The sequence below is a fragment of the Nelumbo lutea genome, chromosome 1, assembly GCF_056320005.1.
Source record: "Nelumbo lutea isolate HS-2025 chromosome 1, American lotus-T2T, whole genome shotgun sequence".
NCBI lineage: Eukaryota > Viridiplantae > Streptophyta > Magnoliopsida > Proteales > Nelumbonaceae > Nelumbo > Nelumbo lutea.
The window spans coordinates 62,513,699-62,534,507 of NC_142684.1; the positions used below are offsets into that span (position 1 = coordinate 62,513,699).

The 20,809-nt window shown below is 39.2% G+C and overlaps 1 protein-coding gene across 16 annotated transcripts in view; it reads left to right on the forward strand.

Annotated features, from left to right (window-relative positions):
- Positions 1-3,194: 3,194 nt before the first annotated feature.
- Positions 3,195-20,809, forward strand: part of LOC148874870 (DNA-directed RNA polymerases IV and V subunit 4-like) — a 28,391-nt gene continuing 10,776 nt past the window's right edge. For 4 of the 16 annotated variants that reach the window (XM_088963820.1, XM_088963818.1, XM_088963819.1 and 1 more), the window contains exons 1-9: positions 3,213-3,404; positions 4,054-4,125; positions 4,306-4,371; positions 4,486-4,560; positions 4,720-4,821; positions 10,057-10,168; positions 10,333-10,410; positions 10,487-10,520; positions 10,595-10,663. In XM_088963820.1, coding sequence (XP_088819946.1) covers positions 3,335-3,404; positions 4,054-4,125; positions 4,306-4,371; positions 4,486-4,560; positions 4,720-4,821; positions 10,057-10,168; positions 10,333-10,410; positions 10,487-10,520; positions 10,595-10,663 — 678 coding nt within the window. In that variant the 5' untranslated portion in view covers positions 3,213-3,334. Of the gene's footprint in view, positions 3,405-4,050; positions 4,126-4,305; positions 4,372-4,485; positions 4,561-4,719; positions 4,822-10,056; positions 10,169-10,332; positions 10,411-10,486; positions 10,521-10,594; positions 10,664-20,809 lie in introns of all 16 variants that reach the window. The other 12 variants (XM_088963824.1, XM_088963825.1, XM_088963822.1 and 9 more) reach the window with 4 other exon arrangements.

The window sequence follows — 20,809 nt, forward strand, 5'->3', positions numbered from 1 at the left end:
ATTCACATTCAAAACAGAAATTAAGCTCTTCATCTTACCCGATCACAATTGCTATGGATATAGGAACAAAAACAAGAAAAAACCAAAAAAGAAATCTAGGAAAGAAACGGGCTTGAGAATACTCCGTCTACATGAATCGGAGCCTAATAAGCTTTAAAAACTGCACAAACTCTACATGTAAGATCAATTATCTTTTAAGAAAGAAGAAATAATAGAACACATGAGTAAAAATCTGGTTCTACTTGTCTTGACTTAGTAGAAACAGTAGAACTTGAGTTGTGCGTGTGGGGATTCCTTTGGGGCATATTATGAAATAATAGAACATGCAAGTAAATATTCAGTTCATCTTAGTTCAGCTGCATCCATTATGGGACAGAAGAAACCATCCATCTTTTCTCATTTATAAATTCCACTTATGAATGCTAGAACTTTGATTGAAAGCTATGAGGGAAAAACACAAGAATCTAGTTGGGCATCTAGGTCAGATCTTGTAGGTAGATGTTATATTTTAATGTAAAATGTATTTAGAGATCTCCATTAAAAATCAAGCTCTTGTAAACCATCTCTATAAAGAGTGGAAATCAATTCAACTTAGAAGTATTTAAACCACAAAAGTTTTAATTCTAACATGTTGCAAATCACCAAACCACAGAGAACAATAGAACATGTAAGTTGAATTTCTAGTTGTAGAAAGCATATATCTATGCATAAAACCTAGAGTAATAGGAATATTGATAGATGAATCAGTAGATACATTAGAAAAAGAAAAAAATTGGGAAATGAAAAACTCACATGATTAACTTTGGTGTTCCTTGGGCTACATTTGGCAACAGTGTAAAATCCAGTTCAGTGCATTATTGCACCCCAATCCACAATTGTACAATACCTCTTATAGTTTGTAACCTATTTACTTAATTGACCTTTCATTAAGAACCATTTGTTTCAATGTTTTCAACCGCCATTGATTCAGCCGGTCAAACAAGTGACCCATGATTCAGAGAAAAAAACGGTTCGACCTTTGGGTCGGTTTTTAAAACATTGATTTGTTTTCCCGTATGAAAATAGTAACATGAATACATGATCACCTAAAGTAATTAGAAAATGTTCAGGGGCACGAACCCATGGTTATTTATTCCAAAAATACCCTTAAACTAAGTGAAAAATGTTCAAGGGTATGGATTCATGGTTGTTTCTTCCATAAGTATCCATAACACTTTTTGTATAGAAAACAAAATTAACCAAATAGAGAAAAATAAAGGGGGTGTCCATAATTTGACCCAACCTATGAAACGGTGACACGTGGACATTGATTCAGCACGAGCGATAGCTCAGCATTGTAGCCTAGTGCGACCAAGTGACAGGCCCATAAAGCAGCTCGCTACATTGTAACTCACAAAAGGAGGAGCTCGCCACAACGCGAGCTCCGGGTTCCCCGAGCTACCTTTGAAGGGATACTCCTAGGCAACTTTAGCTCGCGAGTTAGGGGAACTAGCTCTCCCGAGCTCCCAAGCAGACAAGTCATCCCAAGGACTTCTATTAAGGGTAATCCTAAAGTATTCCGAGCTCGCTATAAAGTAACTCGTGAATGAGCCGTGTGAGTACTCCTCAGGAAGCTTCTATCTGACAGGCCATACCGATCAGACTGCGCCACGTCCCTTACTGACGGCGTAGTCCCTGTCCTTTTGATAGTCTGCATCCATGTCTCTCAGTAGGCGGAGGCGTGCCTGCCACTTTGGAGACGTGTCACTCACCCGGGCGAGAAGCACGTCACAACGGCCACCTGCGCAGCCCTAGCAGGTAACGGTTGTGGTAGGAGCCCAGTGGCGTGTTATGCCCGACCTGACTTGAACACCCCAATAAAAGCACTCAAGGCAGAAGAGAAACTTCTTCTTGAGACTTCTAATCTCTCGTGTATAGTGATAACGCGCTATCTGCACTCTTAGCCCTCGTCTTCTCTTTGCTTCTCCTACAAAGTACTAACTTAAGCATCGGAGTGTTCCCGCCGGATAAACTCCCCGGGGATTCTTCTTCTTATTCATCTCATGTATCTTCCAGGAGCCACGTGAGTGCTAGTTAGGAGTGACCGGATCGTGTTACATCAAGTATCCATAACACTTTTTGTATAGAAAACAAAATTAACCAAATAGAGAAAAATAAAGGGGGTGTCCATATTTTATTAAGGTCAAAATGGCATTTTTGCTTTTAGTTTGTTTTGATTAAATTCATTTGAATGGATATTAAGGTGTAAAATGTCATTTTCTATTTTCATCTAATATAGTAAGTTTTACTAAATTAATGAAACTACAAGGGGTGTTTTAATAAATGGCCAATTGAGCAATGAATGATGTAAAAATATTCTCTTCGAGTCTAAACGCACTAGATCCTCGGTTCGTACACTACAGATTCCACCTTGGGAGTTGCCAGCAAGGTTTAAAATTTCGATACGATATGCCCGATACGGGGCATATTGTATCGTATATTTGAAAAATTGATACAAGATGCACATGGAAATCGTTTGATTTATCATATCCATAGACCAATTGAAAATTCTTCTTTAATAATTATTATTTTTTGTATTTTTATATTTTTAGAATTAGAAAATAAATAAATAATTAGTTATATTTTATCATTTGATCACATTGATTAAATATATTATAATTCTATAGATGATCTATCATATCCATAAAGCAATTGAAATTTCTTCTTTAATAACTATTTTTGAAAATAAATAATAAATAATTAGTAATTATATTTTCACATAGAAGTTGTGCTAATGCATGCTTTATAGTTGGATAGGAGAGTTGAGTTTTTCTCATCCCATAAAACATTAAAACTTAAGAATTATAATTTATAAATTATAGTTAAACATAGGATTTTTAATGAAATTATAATTAATTATAATATATTTTCTTCATAAAACTATTAAAATATATTAATTTAATGTATATACACCTCGTTGAGATCTTATATTTAGTGTTGTTATATTTTTGTGATTTATTAAAATATTTATAATATTTTCAAATGTATGCATATTTTCATAAAATTATTAAAATATATTAATTTAACATATATACACCTCGTCGTTGAGATCTTAATGTTGTATTTTTATGATTTATTAAAATATTTATAATATTTACAAATGTATGCGTATCTTAATTTTTCTCGATTCCCATGTATCTTATACACTAAGAAATTTCCGATACTTTGAAGTTTGATTGTCTATACACGAGTGACGTGGCGGTGGAGGGAAAAAGGTGAAGAGGCTCCCTCTATCACTGAAAAGCATATACAAGCTAGAAGTTGGTCTGCTGAATCCTGCTTACTGGGTTCCGTTATGGCGGGGAAAGGAGAGAAAGGGTTTAACATGAAATCTTCGCTTAAGTCGTCATCCGGTAAAAAGGAAGGTTTGAGTCTTCTCATTTATCTTCTTCTTCTTCTTCCTTTTTTTTTTAAACTTTTTTCGTTGAAGCTCCTCCGGTTTCCGACGGAGCACACAGACGCAACACCTTAATTGGACTAAATATTGTAATGCAATTGCTAAGACCATAAAACTAGGGTTTCTGTTTAGCTTGAAGAGAGATTGTCAGTGCTCGAATAGATTTTGCATTTCATTACTGCTTGAGAACCTCGTAATTTGGTTGCCAAGTTCGGAAATGCGGGGTTGTTAATATCGATATCAAAGGCCCAGGATTTCTGTTGCATGGATTTCCGATGGTTTTTTGGACATATTTTCGTCACTCCTTTATGATCGAGAGAAATAATGGGTCATAAGCTTAACATAACATGTTTTTCTGCTATCTTAGTCCTTGGAGGATGGTTTTGACCAGTTGGCAGCATAAAAACTCTTTCACCAAAGCCGCGGGAACAGGAACCAAGCAAATGTCTACTGAGCCTTTTTAAGAGAGGCCAGAAGCACAAATGCTGGAAAAGGGAGTTCGACTTTTCCATGTCAACGAACAATTTTTTTTCTAATTTTCTCCCTCCTCGTTCGTTGCAATAAGTGTTTTTATTTTTTCCCCTCTTTTAATATTTTATTTATTTATTTTGTAGCAGCGGCGAAGGGGAAAGATGGAACTTCGTCAAAGAAGGGAAGGACAATTCGGTTTGATACATCTGATCCTGAAGGTTACTGCATCATTTGCCATTTGCTTTTCATTTTCACAGTGTGTGCATTGTTTTGGCTCTGCACGCCTCTGCCGCGAATTTAGTGTTTTTATATGCTGTTACGATGCTAAACTTCACATTTCAACATTACTTGTTCACCAAATGAAACTTTCTTTCTCACTTTTTCTTTGGAATAACCAGAAGCAGAGATTGATACTCCATCAAAATCAGGTGGAAAAGTCATGCCTGCAAGTGTTGCTTCAAAAGGTATGATTCTTTTATCTCATTTGTCTTTATTTTTTTGACTTTCTTTGAACTCTTCGAAGTGGAACTTTAATGGGTCTTTTTTCCCACAAATATCTTCATTCCGTTTTTCTTTAGAGTCATCCAACGCAAAAATCAGCAACTCATCAAAGTCGGGCGGAAAATTCTCGTTTGGTTTTCCAGTTTCAAAAGGCTTGAACCTTTTACACTTTTTATTCATTTCTCTCTAGGCTTTTCTTTGGCTGCATGTTGTGATTGGGATATCAAGGGTCTCTCGGATATATTTATGTTTTGCATAAGCATTCTGCTTACATTTTAATAATCTGTAATGCGTACTTTATGATTGTTTAGGAGATTGGGGCAAAGGAGGAAAGGGAGATAAGACAGTGAAAGCTAGCGGAAAGAGTACAGTATCAAAAGGACCTACCATTCCTGAACTGAAAATCGAAGATGGTTGGTATTTGTTTTGTATGATCAGCCTTTCTTTTTATACTTTGTATTTTGTGGACATGTGTTAATTTCAGTATAATCATATGTGATAGTAATTGCATGATAAGTTTGCAGTTCTTTGGATGCTTTACCTTTTAGTAGCTAGATAATTAAATATGTTTCCAATTTAACGTTGTCATGAATGGTAGCTTCAGGGTTATTTTGGGTACTACATTTTCCTGTTGTTGTGTTTATTGTTTTTTTGATCAGCAATTGCTATGCACTACTGCATTTGGACCCCCCCCCATCTTTACAATCCTGCATTTCTTTCTGGTCTAGAAGGGAAAACATGCTAAAGAAATATGCCTCAAAAATTTCCTAAAAGTTGCTGTGTCCCTGAGATTTAATTTGTGCTTTAAATTATTTGATTGTTTGAATTGTTTCCGGTCTAATCCTCCCAATACCCCTATATGGGATGTGGGAGCCCCAAACTAGTACTGCATAGTGACTAATGACTTTCTCAATAAACAACACTTTTTGAGGAGAAAATCTCTAAGGTGGAAACTTTACCAAGTTTAGATGTGCAAGCTACCAAAAGATCAATGGTTTCAAGAAACCATACAAAAATAGTATATTGTCTTGGTCTCCTAAGTCCTGCCTTGCACTAAAAGCATCAACAGGACTGCCTCCCCAGAGCAAACTGGTTTCAATTTAAGGTTCAAGGTTGCAAGTTTTAATGAAAACAACTTGTTGCTGGGAATCCACAACATTTTGCTATCTTCCTGGTCTAAATTGTGAGTTATTTGTGGTTCATATATGATAAACTAATTTCAATGCAGCAGAATATGTGAACATGATGAAATATAGAATATAGCTGGCGAGACTGTATGAATGTGTTGCTAAATAGAGATTTTAGCAATAAGAAAGACGAAAACCCAAGATGATGATGTTAATGATATGTAGAAAAATAATATCATCATAATCATCATTCATGCCTTATCCCAATTTATGTGGTTGGCTATGTAGAGAAATAATAGAGAAGAGAAAAGAAATGCCTGGCTAGAACTAGAATTCACTAAACTAGAGATAAGAAATACTTGACTACAACCAGAATTCTCTAAACTAGTGTGCATCAAATAAAATCTTCTAATCGTCAATTATAATGTCTGTTTATAGACTCACTGTAAGGCCTCAGATATCCCTTTAGTGACTCCAATTCCAACTAGAAAGCTAACCAGAATTAACTCCTCATTGCATTGGAAATAGGGTAAACTAATATATAACCCACAAGGACAGTCAAATATATAAGCCAATTTGTAACTCTAACAACCCATTACAAATATACTATAACTAGATAAATAAAAGATAACTCTGAAAATAGACCCAAAATGTAGAAACTTTCTAGTCCCATCATAGACTTTCACCCTATTACTATCAAAATGTTTACTTGGAACCCGGTAAACCTGATAAGCAGATTTGGGCCCCCAACCCTAAGGGATTGTTCTCTTGTGCTTCTTTGTTCAAGACATTTTGTGATTCCTCAGTTCCTTCCTTTCTAGTCAAAGAGTTTGGTGTAGACCCACTCCAACCAAGGTAAGAGCTTTCTGCTGGGAAGTAGTTCACGGGAAGATAAATACTATGGACCTGCTTCAAAAGAGAAGACCTAATTCGTGCCTCTCTCCAAGCTGGTGTGTCTTATGCAAATCAAGTGATGAGAGTTGTTGTCATTTACTGATTTTCTTCCCCTTTGTTGCAGAGTTTTGGCTTTGGTTTTCTTCTTTGTTTGGGTGCAGGTGGACGTTACCTATGAAGGTTACTATGCTATTTGATCCCTCCTGTTTTACTTGGCCTAAGATGAGAAGGAGGATAATGTGGAGATGTGCAGAGCAGCCTTGATTTGGACCATTTGGGAAGAGAGAAATGCAAGAATCTTCTCAGAGAAGGAGAGAAGCAAGGAAGAAATCAGGATTTGTGGTTAGGGTGATCCACTGGATCAAGACTCTGGAATTGTTCTCCCAGTTCTCCTTTGATGATATTTGGAGGAATTGGGAGATAGTCGCTAAAAGTTCTAAGAGAAAGGACAGAGTGGAGGTGGTCTGGACACCACCAACTGGAGGTTTTGTTAAACTGAATTTTGATGGGAGTAGCCGAGGTAATTCAAGTCCATGTGGAATTGGAGGGATGGTGAGAGGTGGAGAAGGTAAAATTATATCAATGTTTTCTGGCCCTGTGGGTATGGGGGACTCTCTCAAAGCTGAATTGCTTTCTGCAATTCAAGGGGTGCAGATAGTTAGTGAGCTGGATTTGACAAAAGTGGTGATAGAAGGGGACTTGAAGATTATTTGGCTAACCAGGAATATGAATTTAAGGATACAATGGGTGAGAAGATCAGCAAATGGGATGTCGGATGCCTTGGCCAAACAAGGGGTGAAGAGGTCTAGTCTATTCAGGGCACAATTGTAATATGCTTTTACTTGTATGAGAGGTAGCAGCTCGTGCCTCTCCAAGGGATGATTGTAAAGTCTTTACATAAAATTTTTAATAAATCTCTAATTATTCAAAAAAAAAAAAGCTATGACTCACTCAAAATGTATTGGGTTTTCAAGATCTTGGTCCCATGGGATGGATAGCTCAGTAACCTCTAACAAGCAAGTTGGGGCCCTTGAAAAACATGTTGGAAGAAAAGTGAAATAATTTGTAATTTAACTTACTTAAAAACCTAAACTCTTTGAACTGTTGACTCTGTCAATGCGCCAAGCCATCAATCTCTTGGTTAGGGCCTTCTCTAGAGATCACCTATGCTAGTGAGACCAATAGAAGCCCAGTTGGTTCCACACGTGAAAGCCCATTTTCCCAAGGAAACTCCAAATCTCGGATCTTCCTTGTTTCCCTTCTTCCTGGTTTTACATCAGCTAGTGTTTATTTAGTACGAAAGAGCCCCAACCAAAATGTATGTATGCCCCAAAGAAACTTTCATGTTGAAGCATCATAGTCCTCTTGGGGAAAAGGTTTTGGAGGTGGTAATTAGGTGGTTGAAGGAAGACAGCAATGGTTTGTGGAGCTACAGAAATGAAAAGAAAAAATTTAAATGGCTGAGTAGGGATATTGAGGTGAAGTACAGCTGGGTGAAGAGAAGTGCTAATTCCATGGCTGATGGGTTAGCCAAGCAAGGGGTGCTTAAGGATTCTTTGTTTTGGGCCACTTTTTAGCTTTCCTTCTTGTTCTCTGTTGTGGGGGAGTCAAGATATTTTACCTCCCCTCTCTTGTACTCAAAGTTTCACAATTTTTATAATCTAATAAAACATTCTGTTATTGATAAAAAAAAGGTTTTGGAGGTATAACAAGCAGCCAAATAGTCTATGGTGATGAGTTATCACGGTGAAATATGGATCAAGGAACATGGAGTATATTCATGAAAAGTGAACACCTTTACAAGTATGAAGGGGGGGGGGGTACAAGAGTGAGGTTTTTGAAAGACATGGTGTAATGACAGACCGCTTATGGAGATCTTTCCATTGTTATTTGAAATACCACTTAACAAGTAAGCAAGGGTGGCAGATAACTTTACAATGAAACTACAGAATGGCATCCTCAGTTCAGATGATATTTAAATGACTGGGAAGTGGCTACAACAATGGAGCTACTGCAGAAATTTCAAGAGATCTGAATTAACAACAGTGCAATGACGGAGCTGCTGCTGAGATGAGCCTGCAGATTCAACTTCCAAGATCAAGCGTGTGGGATGTGTAGACAGGACCTAGAAAATGTTGATCACTTTATCGTCCACTGCCAACTAGCCCAGGGCCAGGGGCTCTGGTTGCACTTCTTGAGGGTGGTTAACCTAACCTGGGCAATGCCTTGGCCTCTTAATGAGCTGCTTTCAGCCTGGCCACTTCAGGGTTTGAGTAGGAAAGCAACTCCAGAAAAGTGTCTCACCTTTGACAGGAAGATGGCAAAACATCTCTCCTTTGGGTCCATTTTCTCCATGCAATAGCTGCTGGCACCATCTCCAGAAAGTGAAGTTTCTGGATCGGACAGCAACTCCAGAAAAGTGTTCACCTTTGTTAAACTTCTAAGCAGAGGCTGAGCTTGGAGAATGCCAACTGCTCCACGTGCTTCTGTTTTGGAGTCTGCAAACCATATTTTCCTGCTGTAAGGGCATGGACATGCCCATGCCATTGGTCTACTATTCGAATCCCTATCCCAAGTGTGTGAAATCCTTTGCCTAGGTTTCCCAACTACTTCGAATCTGTTATCTTAGTACCCAGTGCACGATAACATAACTGTGAAGTGAGGTTCAAGATGGTGACACGTGGTGGGTTCGTGTGAGAGATTGGGAAAAGCACGTTGTTCAGTACTGGATCTCCTTAGTGCCCTTGTTTGTACCCACTTATGTGAGTTGGTGTAACTAACTGAATTACTTTCTGACAAAAGAATATTCCAGAATCATTCAGATCACACATGATCTGCATGGCAGGATTTTCTATATAATCAGGTGACAGAACACCTTGAGGGACATTTGTTCATATTCCAGTCAATAAGCTGATGTACTCCGATCTCACCACCTTGAGAGATACCATCTTCCTCGTCGAGAAACCCTAATTCCCTCAGCTTGCAGTTTCCCCCAGCTCTTTCTTGCAGAGCTTCTTCACCTCAGTTCTCTCTTCCCAAGCCCTAAGTGTTATCATTAGTGGCATTACCTTTCCAACTTTCAGAAATCCACTGACCACTGCCTCACACCTGCATTGTTCTTTCTCAACAAGGCTGTGGTGTTATTCTCTCTTAGCTACATTTGGTTGCGAAGGGTGCTTTCCTGAATCCATCAGCAATTTTCTGCTAAGCTGGCTGCTTAGGGGCTTCAGTAGGAAAGGGGAAGTTGTGTGGGGATTAATACCTATGGTTGTGTTTGGGTTGTATGGACTGAAGGGAATGTTAAGGCTTTTGAGAACAAGGAGTGCACATGGAAAGAGGTGTTAAGAAAGATGAAAAGAAAGTTGTGTTTCTGGCTGTCAGTCCATAAATAATTCAATGGACTGCCACATGGTGGATATTTTTTTTTGACAAGGATATACTCTTTTTTTAACAGCAATAGTATCTATTGTATAGCTCCATGTAAAGTTCCTTGGTCACATGGCTAAAGCATAGTATTTATTTCTTGCCTTTAGTACAATACCTTAAAAAACTCGGAGCATTGTCTTTGTAAAATGATTTTTAATTTAATACAAGTTTTCTTTTTTACTGATCTTCAAAAAAAATCAGAACTTCCGAAGAACACTGAATGCCTGTTAGATTGTGAGGCAGCAATTATTTTACAAGGAATCCAGGAACAGTTGGTCATACTATCTGAAGATCCAACATTTAAGATGCCTGCGTAAGAAATTCATTTAAAGTTTTTAAGTTCTTCATTTCATCTAATCTCATCTTTCTTTCTTTTTTTTTTCCTTTTTTTAATGAATGATAGAATTTCTGCTTATTGTGAATTATGGAATTTCTTGATGTCTGAGTTTTCTTTCTGGGGACGTGTTTGCTTTTCAGATCATTTGACAATGGTCTGCAATATGCCAAAACCAGTAACCAGTATACAAGTCATACATCTGTGCAACAAGTGCTTGAGTATCCTTTAATTTGATATTTTGACAACCTTTAACCTCATGGCTAAACTCTTTTGAAGAATTAACTCATATTTTAGGCCACTCAAAAGACATGGTGTCTCTGATGGCGAGGTTTGGAGCTCAGCACAAATGACTTAATTCCTCTGTGTGATGGTCCATTCCTGATTTCATAGTTCTGACTGCAGATGTGCATGATTGGCAATATTTTTCCAGAAACAGTTGATGAAGTGTTTGCTCTTATTCCGTCCTTGAAGGTAAGCATTATAGTTTGTTTTTTATTAACCAACCAAACAATTCTTTGGATTTTCATATGATTGATAGCAGCATGTCTATGTTTTATTGGACAAAGGGCAGTCCAATGCACAGGCTCCTACCAATGTGGGGTCTGGGGAGGGACAGATGTATGCAACCTTATTGGATGGTTCAAGAAACTGTTGTGACTATTTGAGCTCATCAAAGCAAAATCACCCAAGCATGCATTCACTGGGTGATTTGGTTTATAGCATGTTCACATTTTCTTGGAGGCCATAAGAAATTGTAATGATTATGTGAATTTAATGTTCCACATATTAGGTTACCTTCGTATTTCTTAAAATTCCTAGTAAGGTAGTGGATCCTAGAAATAGTCTGTAGTTTTCATTTGATAGCAATTAGTTCATGTATCACTTGGGGTAGCGACAACAAGCATGCACTTATTGGGTAATTTTGTCTTTTGTTTGATTGATAGGATTTTTTTTTGATTGGAAACGGTAACTTCATTAATATAACTTCAGAATAACTTTCCAGATTTAGGTACAGCTGTCAACCCCCAAGTAGGTGTTGAGCCCCTAGTAATCTTTCTTACAAAACTGTCCAGAACATTCTCTCCCTCACAGTCCCTTGTTTAACCAACGTGCCAGCTAAACCAGATTTAAGTACAGCTGTCAACCCCTAAGTAGGTGTTGAGCCCCTAGTAATCTTTCTTACAAAACTGTCCAGAACATTCTCTCCCTCACAGTCCCTTGTTTAACCAACGTGCCAGCTAAACCATTAGCTGATCTCCTTGTCCATTTGAAGCATGCATCGATCTCCCTTGTTATGTTGAGGATTTCTCTTATGGGCTGTCTATAATCCAGGCTCCCAACTTACTAGATTGCAGCCACTCAATCAATAATTTAGAGTCTCCCTCTATCTCAATTTGGTGTAACTCTAATTGTTTGGCATATCTTACACCTTGAAGCAAGGCCATCACCTCCGCTCTCAATGAGTCCCCCACTCCTATTGGTCTTGAAAACAAAGCCACAATTCTGCCATTTTCATCTCCGAATACTCCTCCTATAACTGAAGGGCCCAGGTTACCTCTTTGTTTGATTGATAGGATGTCTATGTTTTATTGGTTTTAAATTTGATTAATAGCATGTTAGTATTTTATTGGCATGCTTGTGACTTATTGGAGGGTCACAAGAAATTGTTGTAACCACATGAACTCATCGAAACCAAATCGCTTATGCATGCATCATTGGGTGATTTGTTTTTTCTTTGATTGATAACATGCTAGTATTTTATTAGAAGGCCACAAGAAAGTATTATGTGAACACATCACAATACATGTTAGGCTACCCTGGCATTCTTTGATTATCATAGTAGTAAACCTTAGAGGCAGTCTCTATTTTTTATGTGTTAGTGGGTTATTTTTGTACTATTTTTGGTAGGGAAAAGGCATGCACTCATTGGGTGATTCGATTTTTCATTTCATTGTTAGCATGTTTGTGTTTTATTGTAGGGTTACAAGGAAGTGTTCTGACCATGTGAACTCATTGAAGCCAAATTACATAGGCTTGCACTCATTCAATGATTTGGTTTTTCATTTGATAGATAGCATGCTTGTGTTTCATTGGAGGGTCACATGAAAGTGTTGTGGTCGTGTGAATTCATCATTCAACATGTTAGGCTACCTTGGAGGCAATCTCTATTTTTTCATATGTTAGTGGGTTGTTAGTGCACCATTTGAGGTAGCAAGAACATGATGCACTCACTGGATAATTTTCTTAGAACTGAGCAAATAAGCACACTCTAGCCTGAATTGCAATTTTAAGGTGGCCCAAAACAGATCACCCCTTGATACCCCTTGTTTTGCCAAAGAATGCCATGACATTTGCCAATCTGCTGACCCACTAAAAACTAACATATTCTTTGTAAGCGAATTAACTTTCTTTAGAAGATCCCTGTAACCCAAAAGGCTGTTTTTGAACTTGACAGCCAGCCCACTACCACCTTGGAGTCCCCTTCAACTATCAAGTTCTCAACTCCAAGTTAACTAGCAACCTGTATACCTTGTACCACTGCTAGTAATTCAGCCCTTGTAGAGTCACCAACTACCGTTGGTCCTGAGAACAAAGATAGGATGTTGCTATCCTTATCTCTCAGAACCCTCCTATTACTTGAGGGCCCTGGATTACCTTGACTGCTTCTGTCAAAATTTAGTTTAATCACTCCTTCCGGAGGGGATTTTCGTTCTGCTTGTAGTCTATTCTTTGTGGAGGCTGTGGATGCCATTACTGCCCAATTTTTCCTTAAATCATTGTAGAGAACATTGATGTGGGCCCCACAGCTGTGGTCCTACTCTGTCCGTAGGGTAGAATGTATCTAGTCACAGCTGTGGTTATTTTACTATTCTGTTATTTCTAGTTTTAGTTCTATATTGTTTGTTATTTGTTAGCAGTTATGATGTAAACACCAAGGGCAGATATGTCCTTTCATGTAACTAGCATAACCTATATATATTAACTTAAAGTGGCGGCGGCAGAGTATTGACATTCTGTTCTTCTCCTCAAAAACTGTGTTCTATTGCTCTTCACCACTCTTTCTTCTACTTCTTCACATTCTCTTCTCATCGAACCTGAAATCTCTTAGTGGTCAAGACTGAATAGCAGTCTTGAAATCCTACATGGTATCAGAGCTAAGTTAGGGTTTTTCATGTGAGTCTAATACCGGCCGACTACATGAGAATCTCCTAGGACTGAAAGCTGAAAAGGAGGAGTTCGCAGACTGATTCTTGGAGATCGCTAGAGGTGCTAGCAGCTGTTGGAAACTTGCTAGGGTTGCAGAGTGTTGGTGGTTAGGAAGGACCAGAGAAGACTAGGGTTCAGGTAACCCTAGAAGGCGGCGAACTATTTTTCCTTATAAGTTGTTTGCTTTTTAAGAGAAGTTCTTTTAGAGAAGATAGGTTGGACCTATCTGGAGGGGAAGGCCGAACCTTTCTAACTCTTTCTCTCTTCGATTCACTAGGGTTTTACATCAAACCCTGGACCGAACTGTGTTTCTCTCTACTCTAGGGTTTGAAAGTGATCTGCGGCAAGCCCTAGTGTTTGACTGAACCCTGTGATCTACCTAGAGCTATTCTTAAGTTGATTGGTAGGTCCGATCAGATTCTAGGGTTTCTTATTAACCCTACTGCAAGCTCATCTATACAGTTTGGACTGTGCGACTGAATTGCTTCCTTTCAGTACTGATTAAAACCCTAACTTTCCCTAGCATATCGGTTTTTTTAAAAGGCTGTTCTTAGAGTTCTAAGGGGGTTAGAGGTCTATGGACAACTACTGTTGTGTTGGCTAGTTGGTTTCGGATCAGAATTGTTTCAGCTTTGTGCACATACACTGAGAATACAAATCAGGCCTATACTGTTTTGATTGTGATTGGTGCTTCAAGTGCTGTTTTGAGACTTGGCAGAAATGGAGTCTAAAATTCAGGCAGAAGGCAGTCTTGGGAACATCAGTTATGGTGGTATTTCTGAGATGGGTGGTCAGATTACGACTGTAAAGTTTGATGGATCAAACTATTTGGAATGGGCCCAATCAGCCATGATGGCTATTGGTGGAAGAGGTAAATTAGGGTACCCTTGGGAGATATGAAAGAACCTTCCAAGGGAGACCCGGCATATACCAAGTGAATGCAAGAAAACTACTTGGTTATGACATGGCTGTGTAATTCTATGCAGCCTCATATTAGCCGGAATTATTTGTGGGCAAACACAGCTAAGGAGATATGGGATGTTATGAAAAAAACTTACTCTCAACCCCTTAATGTTGTCAGAGCATATGAATTGAAATGTGAAGTGAACACCCTTAAACAAGGAGAGAAACCGGTGTTGGTCTACTTCTCTACCTTGAAGTCCCTGTGGCATGAGATTGATCACTTAGAGACTCTTGAGTGGGAGAGTCCCAAAGATGCTCAGACCCATAGAAAGCACATCGAGACAAACAGAGTGTTTGAGTTCCTGGCGGGACTGAACTCAGAATATGATATTGTGAGGCAACAGATTTTGACCAGAGACAATGTGACTCTCTCTCAGGCTTACTCATTTGTACACAATGAAGAGACCAGAAGGAAGGTTATGATGCAACCCACATCAGCCTTTGTAGCGGCTACACCCAAATCAGGGGGTGATTCAGAGAAGGACAGGAGGAAGGAAGACAAGAAGGATGTAGTATGTGAACATTGTAAGAAACCCAAACATACAAAAGAGACATGTTGGAAACTGCATCCCCACTTGGTTCCTGCGAAGTTAAGAAACAAGAAGGGCACTGTTCATGTAGCCATGAACACTGATTCAACATCCTCATCTGGCACAAAAGGAACATCTTTGGAGACCTTAGCTGCAGTTCGGGCTGCCCTAATACAGCTAGAAAAGGAGTTTGGAAATTCAGCTCAGCCACTACAGCCTCCATCAGCCCTTGTCACATCTGCCTTCGCTCATTCAGGTACTCGAGCTTTAGCCTATCATGCCTCAGCTCCAGGTACTACTGAACCTTGTTGGGTAATAGACTCGGTGCATTTGATCACATGACTAGCTTGCCTTCATTGTTTACTACTTACCATTTGTCTTCTGGTAGGGATAAGGTATCTATTGCTGATGGCTCCCTGGTTCCTATTTCTGGGAAGGGTGACATCAAGCTTTCAGATACTATCTCCCTATCATCTGTTTTGCATGTTCCTAAGCTTGATACTAACCTTCTTTCAGTTAGTAGTATTACCAAGCATATGAATTGCTCAGTAACCTTCTTCCCTGACCGATGTGTTTTTCAGGACTTGGAGACGCAGAAGGTGATTGGGATTGGCCATGAGACGAATGGGATCTATCTGCTCGGGGAGCGGTTCTATCAGGGAGAGTCAGTAGAGAAGTTGTCTTTTGTTTCTCAGAGTGTGAGTCTGGTTATGCTTTGGCATAACCGATTAGGTCATTTGTCTTTTCGATCTTTGCAAAGTTTGTTTCTTACTTTATTTGAGTCTATTGAGTTGTCTTAGCTACAGTGTGAAAGTTGTGAGTTTGCTAAGCATTTTAGAAAGCCTTATTTATTGAGTAATAAAAGGAGTGATAATTCTTTTGATATTGTGCATACTGACGTTTGGGGGCCTTATCATATCCCTTCCATGGGTGGGTACAAATACTTTTTGTTATTTGTTGATGACCATACTTGTTTTTCTTGGGTTTATCTCATGCGTTCACGAGATGAGGTACCTTCCCTGACCCAAAATTTTCACCAAATGATCCTAACCCAGTTTGATGCCAAGATCAAAGTTCTTTGATCTGATAACGTAAAGGAATACTTTGCTAAATCATTGACATCTTATCTTCTTCATCATGGGGTTATCCACCAGAGCTCTTGCCCTCATACACCTCAGTAGAATGGAGTTGCCGAGAGGAAGAATAGGCGCATTTTGGAAGTGGCTAGAAGCCTCATGTTTACTTCCAATGTCCCTATTCGCTTCTGGGGGGATGCTATCCTCACGGCGGTATACCTTATTAATCGGGTCCCTTCCAGGGTCCTTGATATGCGATCTCCTTTTTCGCAACACCCACGTGAGGACTTGTTTTCCATTCCCCTTAAGACATTCGGTTGCACTTGCTTTGTTCAGCTTCTCGGACCCCATCCCTCCAAGTTCGAACCCAAAGCCTCCAAATGCATCTTCCTTGGTTATGCACAAACTCAAAAGGGTTATTGCTATTATGATCTTGTCTCCGGGAAGAAGTTTGTCTCCATGGATGTCACTTTCTTTGAGGGGACACCCTATTATCCTCGGGTTGCCCCTCAAGGGGAGAGTAGTGAGAGTGGGGTTTTGAGTTCTTGTCTTCAGGGGGAGAGCAGTGAGAGTGGGGTAGTTCCTTTACCTATTCCATTGGGTGATGAGAGTTGCAATGGTGAGGGTGGTCAGAGGGATCAACAGTTGAGGGAAAGCTGCAATGGTGAGGGTGGTAAGAGGAATTAGGAGTTGAGGGTTTATCACAAACGGTGTAGGCAGGTTGATCCTGATCATCAGCAGTCCAGACCAGCTCCAATCTCATCTGCAGCTCTAGGTCTAGATACTTCAGTCCCAGAGCCCACAGAGACTTCCCCTACAGATGACCTTGACCTTCCAATTGTAGTCCGTAAAGGGAAACGACATTGTACCACATCCACAACCCATTGTATTTCCCATTTTTTATCCTATGATCGCCTATCTCCTACCTACAGGTCCTACCTTAGCTCCATTTCCAATGTCCCTATTCCAAGAACAATGCAAGAAGCCCTATCTGTCCCTGAATGGAAAGATGCAATGCAAGTTGAGATGGATGCCCTGTTGAAAAACAACACTTGGGATGTAGTTGATTTGCCAAAAGGAAAGAAACCAATTGGATGCAGATGGGTATTTACGGTGAAGCATAATGCAGATGGATCAATTGAGAGGTATAAAGCTCGGTTAGTTGAAAGAGGGTTTACACATACTTATGGCATAGATTACTTGGAGACATTTGCACCGGTGGCCAAGATGACTACTATTCGAATTCTATTGTCCCTTGCAGCAAGTCACACTTGGCCTTTATACCAAATGGACGTGAAAAATGCCTTTCTGAATGGAGATCTGCAGGAAGAAGTTTACATGCGTTTGCCTCCTGGGTTCTATGATGCAGAAATAGGTAAGAAGGTTTGCTGGCTCAACAAGGCTTTGTATGGTTTGAAACAGTCACCTAGGGCTTGGTTCGATAGATTCAGACTAGCACTTGTGAAGTTTGGATATGTACAGGCCCAGTCAGATCATACCCTATTCATCAGGAGGGTGGAGTCCTCTTTGACACTATTGACAGTATATGTTGATGATATTGTGGTCACAGGGAATGATAGCCATGAGATTGAGTCTCTTAAACAGCTTCACCAAGAATTTGAGGTGAAGGACATTGGTGTACTCCGGTATTTTTTGGGTATTGAGGTAGCTAGATCCAAATAGGGGATCTTTATATCTCAGAGGAAATATGTCCTAGACCTGTTGGCAGGAACTGGAAAGTTAGGTGTCAAGCCTGCAGATACACCAATTGAACAGAATCACAGGATTAGTGCCGAGAGTGGGGAGCTTCTTGAAGACAAAGTTATGTTCCAGCAACTGGTAGGAAAGCTCCTATATCTCTGCCTCACTCGGCCAGATATTACTTATGCTGTTAGTGTTGTCAGCCAGTACATGCATTCTCCTAGAACCACACATCTTCTTGCGGCAAAAAGAATCTTAGCCTACTTGAAGAGATGCCCAGGTAGGGGCATACTTTTCAAGAACAACAGTCACATGAAGGCGGAGGTCTATACTGATGCAAATTGGGCTGGGAGTGTTGATGACAGAAGGTCTACCTCAGGATATTGTGCTCTTGTGGGAGGAAACCTTGTCTCCTGGAGAAGTAAGAAACAAAGTGTTGTCTCCCGGTCAAGTGCTGAACCAGAATACAGGTCCATGGCCAATGGAGTGGCTAAAATCCTATGGCTAAGATCTCTACTTGAGGAGTTTGGTATTGAGTATGAGAAGTAAGAAACAAAGTGTTGTCTCTCGGTCAAGTGCTGAAGCAGAATACAGGTCCATGGCCAATGGAGTGGGTAAAATCCTATGGCTAAGATCTCTACTTGAGGAGTTTGGTATGGAGTATGAGAAGCCCCTGATGCTGTACTGTGATAATCAAGCCACCATTAATATAGCATATAATCCAGTACAACATCACAGAACCAAACACATTGAAGTTGACCGCCATTTGTGCGAGAGAGGGTCTCATCTGAAGAAGTATGCTTCCCTTACATCACATCCAGTATGCAACTAGCAGACATCCTCACTAAAGCCGTATCAAGAAAGAAGTTAGAGGCGGATCTATCCAAGTTGGGAATGATGAACATATACTCCCAACTTGAGGGGGAGTGTAGAGAACATTGATGTGGGCCCCACAGCTGTGGTCCCACTCTGTCCGTAGGGTAGAATGTATCTAGTCACAGCTGTGGTTATTTTACTATTTTGTTATTTCTAGTTTCAGTTCTATATTGTTTGTTATTTGTTAGCAGTTATGGTGTAAACACCAAGGGCAGATATGTCCTTTCATGTAACTAGCATAACCTATATATATATTAACTTAAAGTGGCGGCGGCAGAATATTGACATTCTGTTCTTCTCCTCAAAAACTATGTTCTATTGCTCTTCACCACTCTTTCTTCTACTTCTTCTTCACATTCTCTTCTCATCGAACCTGAAATCTCTTAGTGGTCAAGACTGAATAGCAGTCTTGAAATCCTACAATCATCATAAGCATGATTCACGAACAAGTTGATAAAAAAGAAAATCATTAACAGGTCTGAAGTTTTCAGCCAAAAGGTTGTCCTTGTCATTATACACTCATTTACTTCAACAAGGCTTCTTTCTTTTTCTTGAAATATTCTACTATTCCTCTCCTCCCAAATTGTCCACAAGTTAGCTGCTCTGTTATACTTCTACATTAAATTCCCCCTCTTTGTTAGTCGTCCAAAGGCAGACAGTTCAAAAAGTAGATTTACTTCAGAGGGCAAGTTCCACCTACACCCAATGACCCAAATAACATTAAAACCCAGTTCCAAATACTGGCAGCAAAAGAACAAGATATCAACAAATGTTGATAGTCCTCACTCTTCACTTTACACAAAATACAGCGGTTTGGGGACAAATACATATAAGTTCTCTTCTTTTGCATGTTTTCTGAAGTGTTGATCTTTTTTTTTTTTTGTTTTTTGAGAGAGAAGGTAAAGTATTTCATTAAATCAAACTGAAAAGATACAACCTTGCTCAGTGAAGCATTGGGCAAGACAATAACACTTTGTACATCCCAAAAAACCACTATATGAATATCATACAAAAAGATTACTGTGTTCCAAAAAAGAGTTGTAAGGGCAATTCTTGAACAATTTGTGAGTTGCCACCCAAGAGTATAGCCTTCCCCAAATGCTCTTTAAGACTTTCTCCTCTAACCTCAAATTGTCTTAAAAAAGCCTCAAATTTCTTTCGGACCAGATTGACCACACTACAACCGTTGGCAACACCTTCCAAACAATCTTGCCTCTCCTTGACAAACCCCTCAGACCCCAGCCTTGTAACATTTCCAATACATTCCTTGGGAGGCACAACTGAACTCCAAAAACCTTTAGCATTTTCATCCAAATTTCCCAACTGAATCTGCAGTGCAGAAAGAGATGCTCCATCTTCTCAGAATTGTTAACACATAGGACACATCTGCTTGGTTCCAAAGTATTGATCTTACCTCCAATAGAGCATCTAGGACACATCTTGTGACCTAGATGTATGATGTATCCGTTTTTATTTTTTTAACTTTCTTTTTACTATAAATAAATGTTTGTTGAATCTTGTTTTATATTTTCTAGAAGTTACAATGTCAGAGGGTCATCATAAGTTTGATGTTCTCTTAACTTTATTCTGGTGTAGAATGGTAAGTGTACCCAATAGAGCAAGTCCCCACAAGTTGCATCTAGGCTGCAAACTATATCTGTTTGTCCAAATTCAAGTTTGAATCCAATCTGACTAATTTAATCCAAATTCAATCTGTTTATAATTGGATAGAATAAGGATTCACCCATCCAATCTGAGATTATCTGATCTGATAATATATGTTTTTGGGTGTGTGTTTGGACAATATTTAAATATATATATATATATATATATATATATATATATATATATATATATGCTATCATATAGATCAGCATACTTCTACAGCCTCACCTTTGGGAGCTTCCCCCTCCCATTTTTTGGAAATACAATTGAATGTTGTATATTTATTAAAGAGTCAATGGTTCAATTCTCATAGAAGCAGCATTGTCAATGCAGTGAGGTGATAATAACTGGTCGTTTTGACCTCTAGTCAATGTGATTACTAATCACTCTCTAAGTGCTGACTAGTTGATGATAAAATATCTGTTTTAATTGCGACTCAATAATAGCAGAATTTGAGGCTGTAATTTATGTTACACAAAAAGCGATGGAGATGAGGGTGGAGAAACTAATCATTGAAGGTGATTCAAAGGTGGTGATAAGTTGGTTTGTGAAAACAGAGAATGCATTGTGGATGTTTAAGAATGAGATAAAGCAGTTTA